This window comes from Hesperophylax consimilis, chromosome 27 (genome assembly GCF_061612785.1).
Source record: "Hesperophylax consimilis isolate HC1 chromosome 27, BYU_Hcon_1.0, whole genome shotgun sequence".
In the NCBI taxonomy this organism is placed as follows: domain Eukaryota; kingdom Metazoa; phylum Arthropoda; class Insecta; order Trichoptera; family Limnephilidae; genus Hesperophylax; species Hesperophylax consimilis.
In genome coordinates this window covers 25,093,703-25,101,019 of record NC_142862.1, presented here as the reverse complement: position 1 = coordinate 25,101,019, position 7,317 = coordinate 25,093,703, and the positions used below count along the sequence as shown (strand labels likewise).

The 7,317-nt window shown below is 35.7% G+C and overlaps 1 protein-coding gene across 2 annotated transcripts; it reads left to right on the top strand.

Annotated features, from left to right (window-relative positions):
• Positions 1-1,034: 1,034 nt before the first annotated feature.
• On the top strand, positions 1,035-7,232 carry LOC149410827 (uncharacterized). Of its 2 annotated transcripts, none has more exons than XM_089647887.1 (3): positions 1,035-1,237; positions 2,992-3,304; positions 4,804-7,232. In XM_089647887.1, exons 2-3 carry the CDS (start codon positions 3,011-3,013, stop codon positions 5,008-5,010), a joined length of 501 nt encoding a protein of 166 aa, XP_089504013.1. In that variant the 5' UTR covers positions 1,035-1,237; positions 2,992-3,010; the 3' UTR covers positions 5,011-7,232. The 2 variants fall into 2 exon arrangements, with proteins under 2 accessions (XP_089504013.1, XP_089504012.1); XM_089647886.1 differs by having other exon boundaries at positions 1,035-1,257.
• The last annotated feature ends 85 nt before the right edge of the window (positions 7,233-7,317 follow it).

Genomic DNA, 7,317 nt, shown 5'->3' with positions numbered 1-7,317 from the left:
ATAAAAATTCCCAATCATAGGGACATTTTCCTAGCCACACGTTTCTAGAGCCAAGGAGCATGCGCTCCGTGGTCCTAGCACCGCGGACATCGACCGTCCGCCGCGCATGCGCACCAAGCACTGGAAACTGGATCAACAGAATAGTACTAACCGTTAAAATAACCAACCGTTGAAAATAAATGCTATATACTGTCAACTATTAACGCCGTTGATGAGTTTTATCAGTTGACTTGAATAATTTAAAAATAATCGTTTAACGGTGATTGAGTTTTTGGGTAATGCCGTGATGCGTTTCCTCCTTTAGTCAACGTTTCAGAGAGCTATACATAAATATATACCGATGGCTTAACACCTTTACAGTGTTCATCACATCTGCCATTCATCATAAGTTTTATAAACCCTTTTATTTATGTTTAAAAAAAACAAATATATCGGGCAGTCAATAGGTCGGGTAAATTTTTCGCACTTCGCTTACGCCCAAATTATTTAATTATCACTTCGTTAATTTGTAAAGCGCCCTAGAGGCCATTTTCTGACGAAAAAGGCGCTATAAAAACGATCCAAAAATTATTATTATTACTACAGAAAACAATTATATACGTAGCGGGAGTTGGTAAAAGATTAAAAATCTAATTTTCTTCAAAGTTGAAAATTTCTTTGTTTTCGCACCATGTTTGATCTTGTCAGTGTGATGTGACGTTTGCCGCAAGGTTTCGCTTCGGCACATGTTATTTAAATAACCCAAATTAAGGACCCAATAACCTATTTTATGCATATATTTTGCCTTCTCCGTCGGTGTAAATAATTGCTTACTGTAAGTACCAACCTACGAAGTTTAGTATAACTTGGGAGTACCTATTTTTAAAATAATGTAAGCGGAATGCGGACATTTTACCATATCGGTCGAAATAAAGCAGTTGACAAATTCTCAACAGCGTTATATTAACGTTATCGTCAGCGTTAACGGCGTTGACGTTTTGTCGAATCATTATCAATGCCCAGTGATCGGTAGCAGAACTAGTCGGAAGGTTGAATAAAATAAACACGGTCAGTTCTGTTGTGTTTCGGCTTATAACTTCCAAACAAACTCCAACTGCATTCTCATTCGGTGCTCTAACCAAATTCTATTTAAATATGCTTTTTAATTATTCTATTACTAGCAATGGAATAAAGTTGTACTTCGTGTAGAATATAAATCAGTGTGTATTGTGTCGTGATAATTGTGTTGGGAATTAAGGTACCTAACACTTTCAATAGGTATTATATAGATTATATTAATTTAATTACCCATATATTTGCAATTTGTAATATGTATTATTGTAAATATTGGATATTAGCAATGGATAATATACAAGGAACTGCTAGATTATAGTTATCCATTTCTTCGCGTTATTATATGAAAATAATGACATCTGGAAATTCCAGAAAACTGATTTTGTCAACCAAGTTGGAAAATGGGGGGAAATAATTAAAACTTACCTACTTGTCGCAAATCTATCGCGATCTCGAAGAATAACCGAGGTACATCCTCATCCACCTCTTCTACTAGTAATACCTTCCTAGATTTAACATTATTTCACGTTATAATTACTATAAACTAAAAATATATGTGGAAAATGTGCGAATTTCTGTTCCGCCATTTTAGTACACAATTCCCATTTCCCGCTCTTATTTATTTATCAAATAAACCTAACCTAAACAATTAAAAATCCATGTTATTATATTTCAAACATTGTTATGATCGAACAAGTTTCCGGAAAACGTCTCTTCCAATATTAAAAATGTCCGGAAACCTGTTGCTTTTCTTTATTTTTTTATTGAAAGCATTTATGTTTTTTGTACAATATGACTAGTGTTTCAATCGAGATCTGGAAAGAAAGAATGAACTGTTTTTTTTTTGTTTTTACTAACCCAAAACAACTAACCATATTTTTTTTCTAAAATTGAGGTAATTATTTCCCCGATTTCACCTTACCGCACGCGCTTTTAGGCACAAATCATGGAAGCTACACTTTCAACAAGTAATACAAGAAACAACTATCTACGTGCATTAAATGGGTTATCGGGTTCTTAGTTTAGGTTAATAAGTCATTTAAGCGTACTTAGATCGAAATTAGTTTGTTTCAAAAACGTATATTAATACTAAAAAATCCAAAATGGCGGCAGAGTCATCGTTTTATGGAAATTTTTGAACTTTGAGGAAAATGGAATTTTAATGCATCTTTTACGATCTCTCCCGATGTAAATAGTTGTTTCTTATAGTAATTAAGTTGAAACGAAATGATGAATTTTGAAAAAATCTGCGCCTGTCAACAGTTTGACAATTAGGTAAATATTTAATGAATTGACAAGTTGTGATAAAATTATAAATATATTAATTTATTGCATATTACCTATAATGTAGAGGTGCATACTGCACATAATCCTAGGGTAGTCTTAATTCTTGTCAAATTAGTTTCAATTTTGAAAATGACAAAAATAATTTATACAAATGTAAGTATTTTATCGCTTGTCTGAATTGTTAAACATGATCAGTTGCAAATTTGATTTCATTGAACCAGAGTTATGCAGGACGCACAGCCAACCGAAAAGAGTATTTTTCATGATAATAAAATGCACTTACATATAACGCATTAGCTGGAAGGATGATGAAAAGGTTTTTGTAATATCACTATGAATTTTAGAAATTTTTTTCTATTTGGAAACTCGTTTTAAGAAAATTAAATGACATCACTCAATCACTGCTATATGTAACGAGTGATTCTTCTCTAATGACACTCTCGTGATTACATTCATATTATCATATTTTTTTAAAGAAAGACTCTTTTCTGTTTATGAATAACCTGCCAATAGTTTAATTCCTCTTACTTCCATCATAATAATCAAAAAATGTTGCTTGCGCGATGATTTGATGCGCGATGACTTTGGTAGAAGTGGAATTGAACCCATGCATCTACTAAACAGTGACTCACTTTTTATCTCTTTTAACAGGAAGCCAGCTGGATAGGCCATGTTCCTTCAGCGAAACATCCGTCGATCTCAACGTCGTCAGCACGTCCACTCTCATCGCCTTTCCGCTAACTCCAATGGCTTCGGCCCCCACATCGACCCGCCCCAGAGCGAGGGCAGCCAGCCCGGACCCTCCACCTCCTCGCTGCTGATGGACGGAGCGCCACGGCCTGCCTCGGAGCACCACGTCAATGGAAACGGGACGGAGTGCCTCATCAACTCGTGTCAGGTCATGTTTGTGGCCAACAATGAGCAGTACTTGTACGTGCAGGACTCTTTGGGACAGGCTAGGAAGGTGAGTGCTTCATTTATTATAATCAGTATATTAAATATTTTTTAGTGGAATAACTTATTGAGTTAAACCTATAATTTTAATATTTTAATCATTGAAGATAGTATTAACAACTCTCCAACGAAAAATGTGAAACAGGATAATCAGAAAAAGATTAGAATCATCTAGGAAATGAACCCGGGTCCTCAGCCTTGCCGGAGCTTTGTTCTGACCAATGAGCTAATCTGACCCCACTCCCTTAGGTCATATTTAAATGTGTCATACTTCGACTAAGAACTACCAACATTATCTTAACGCATTCTTTTTGGCTGCTATCTTTATATGTGATTGCTAGATTCTACCCAAATTGATTTGCAATCTAGACAGAATTCAGACATATTTAAACTGTGTGATACAGTTCTCCCTTTCTCTTATTTCTTTTGATGTTGGTAATTTTAGATCCTCGCTCTATCTTCATATTGCTGGTCTTTCAAAGCTCTTTGTCTTATTTCATTTTATACACAGATTTAATTTAAGTGATAGACTTTAGGTGTGTATATTTTTCTTCTTGACCAGATAGTAGAAGAGTTGACAAAAGCGTGTGGCTTCAGGCGTTGTGTGTTCAACCCTCTGCTAACCAAGTCCTCTGTCATTTTACCACTATAATGATGGTAGTAGGAGAAATTCAAATATTGTCAGGTTATTCGTAACCTGGAAATGTTTTCCTTTCTTTAAAAAATAAAGAAAATAGTCGTCCAATGGTTTCATGTTAAATTAGTTTCTCGGGTTCATGTTTCCATTTAATTTTAATTGAAATTGATGCACTGAAGATTCATACGACAATAACGAATTTGGAAATCTATTTCAGCACATGTTGACTGGGCCCCTTCCTCCTTGGCCCATTCTGCATCGCGCACGCACAGCCAATGAAATGTGTTCTAAAATATCCAACATCGATGCATTACATAATATACAATGCATGTAATAAAATGTGTGACGATGACATGGTTAACGTCCACTAAGCACCAGATAATTGCTACACCTTTCGATTTTTTAAAATTAAGTTTTGAATGAAAAAAGCAGCTGTTCTTCTTGAATTAAATTTTTTGCCTAAAAATCACATTCAAAACAGATTTTTTGCTTCACACCCACCCCCAAGACTGCAAGTTTGCGGACTGCCTTTGGAGTCCTACATCTGCCCCTGGTCAATGCTTGAGAAAGACTCACAAAATCGAAAAGTAGTCAACCAATTTCACTGAAAATTTCTAAGTTTGTTCTTAAGCTTCTTGACGCCCGAGGAATACTTGAAGAAATATGTCTGCACCAGAATGAGATACGGAGTCGACATAATGTAGTATTTTAACAGTAACATTGTTGTATACATTAGTGAATGGTGGAAGAAGTCAGAGACGCCCGAGAACGACATTAGCAATAGCGAAGCATTGAGGGGTCCACTAGATATAATATATATATAAACCTACTGTTAAAGACATTACAAAATTAAATTGTTATTTTTGTTCTAGATGCACCATTCGGTCACGCTCCGCCTTGATGCGCGCTGGCACAAATGGCTGCGCGCCTGGTGCACGCACCACGTGTCCCCGGCCGCGGCGCAGGCCACCAACGAATGGTTGCGGTGTGGCAGCGACGTGGTGGTGCAGGGATCGGTGGGTGGACACCGCACCCCGTACCGTCGCTACAATTCCTACAGAACACAAATTGACCAATAGTATCCATAAATAATAGTGCGAGTCGCTGTGTTCCACCTGCTGTAACGTGCCACTGGAAACAAAATCACTACAACTGTGATCTATAACATTTTGAAAGAAAAATAATTTCTAATTTCTAGTACAAATTTACACAAAAACCTTTCGATTTTTCAGACAAATGAAATTATTGATCATCTTTTCAAGAAAGAATTTCAATATTTGATCTATTTTACAAGCATATGGAAAAATTGAACTTATTTCAGGCACACGGACATGCCCATAACATATATATGTATATACAGATATATACACAGTTCTGCATATATATACAGGGTGGGGCAAAATTAATCGACCGATGTTCTTTTGCTGTAATTTTTTTTTTTATGATATACTTTGGTACTGCTTGTGAAATTTGCTTATTTAATCCATATGTTATGGTTAAGGTTTTCACTGGTGTAAGATGTAGAATAATTTCTCGGTTTACCCGCGTAACCTAGTCTTTAAAAAGACTTTTTAACTACTGACGTTTCGAACAGATCTCACTGTCCATCTTCAGAGGCCTTATGTCTTGAGTTTTGTCTCAAACCAAATCTTGTCTCGATTCAAAAATCAAAACCTAAGATGGACTGTGAGATCTGTCCGAAACGTCAAGAGTTAAAAAGTCCTCTTAAGGACTACATTACGCGGGTAAACCGAGAAAATTATTTTACATATATAATACCTTCGCCAGCAACAATTGTATCAGTGGCACCATTATTCGGCCAAGAAATTTGTCAGTGGAAATAAGATTAGTGGAAAAAGAATTGTCGCCGGCAACAAGACGAGTGGCGACAGTATCGCCATGGGCAACGAGGCAGGTGGCTCTAACGCGGATCCTGTCGGAAGTGTTAGTGGAGGCAGTCTGTCCTAGAGATTTGTGGGTTACCTCCCCGAGAGCTGATATCAATGAATGAACTTACGCTAATGTTCCGTGGACGCCTCCTGAAGTGGGTATTAAAAATATTATAGAATTATAAATACATATATTGTAATGTTATTTAATAAGGTAGGTACTTGAGAACCCAAAAATAAATTTTAATTTTGATGTTGACAAGAAAAGATAGAATGAAATATGTAAAGGAAAAACGAAACAATATTTAGATATCTCTGGACATAGACATATGAATATTAGTAGACCTGCCCTAAGTGATTAAAAGCGTATTATCCCCACTCCCCATACCGGTTCCATTGGAGCCGGCTGGGCTCGCGTATGGCCTCAAGTGAAATTTGAAAACGTGACGTCATCATTCTTGTGCGAACTATGGTCGAGGCATCATCGGTTCATTTTACGAAATAACACGGCAAAATGTTGACTTGTGATATGAAAACTTGTAAAAATAGATGTGAAAAAGAGAATAAACCCAATTGTCGTATTACATTCCATAAGTAAGCATTATTTTACTTTATTTTAAGCTTATTCACACCGTATTATATGGATCAGTTTTAGAAACATATACTATCACATCACAATGTAGCGATTCTCAAGTGTACTCATCGTTGTTTACTGGGGTAAGTAAATTATGAAACATTTGTAAAAGTGTCTTAACTAAATACTCTGAAACTAACTACGACTCTGCAAACAGAAGAAATTTACTTTGCCGAATTTGGACTTCGCAAATTAGTTCATAACGTGGCGAGTAATTTGCGCTCCCATGTAAAAATGTCTATTCATTCAAAAGCAGATTTTACTTTTAAGAACTAAATGGTGATATTATAATGCGAGATGCCTATTTACTGTCAGATTGATTTATTGACGAATCACAGTCAGCTTTACCCCCTTCGTTCTTCAACAGTTGATTTTACCCCTCGCCATTATCTTCTCGTCTATTAATTCCTATGTCTGTGTCTCTGGATGATAATTTTTCAGTGAAATCTTGGTTTTTTCATAAAGAAGCCTTTATTTAGAGATAATTAATCTGTTACGTATCAATTGCCAAAAGTGCAATTGATAAGTGCTGACAAACAACTTATACTAGTTTTATGTTAACAGTGTGTTGTAACAGCACACACAGTTTAATATTGCATTTATTAAATGTTATGTAACATTTAATTCATCCTTTCTAAAATTCGTTGCATAAAATTTTTCCTATGCTGAAATGACTGATTTGAAAACATAATTGTGTTGATCTGTTGGCATAATTTCTGTATAAATCAACTGTCTTTGAATAGGGACCATTCTTTGTGCAGAAATTTGGCATTCCTGTCCTCTGTCTTTTTCATCTGTTATGTATTTAATTTCAAATGTATTTACTGTCGTTATAAAAATGTGAAACAGGAACAATCTTTTAT

Coding starts and splice junctions, on each gene's coding strand:
- LOC149410827 (XM_089647887.1), top strand. CDS start 3,011: ATGTTCCTTCAGCGAAACATCCGTCGATCTCAACGTCGTCAGCACGTC. Junction 3,305..4,803: donor CTTTGGGACAGGCTAGGAAG/GTGAGTGCTTCA, acceptor TTTTTGTTCTAG/ATGCACCATTCGGTCACGCT.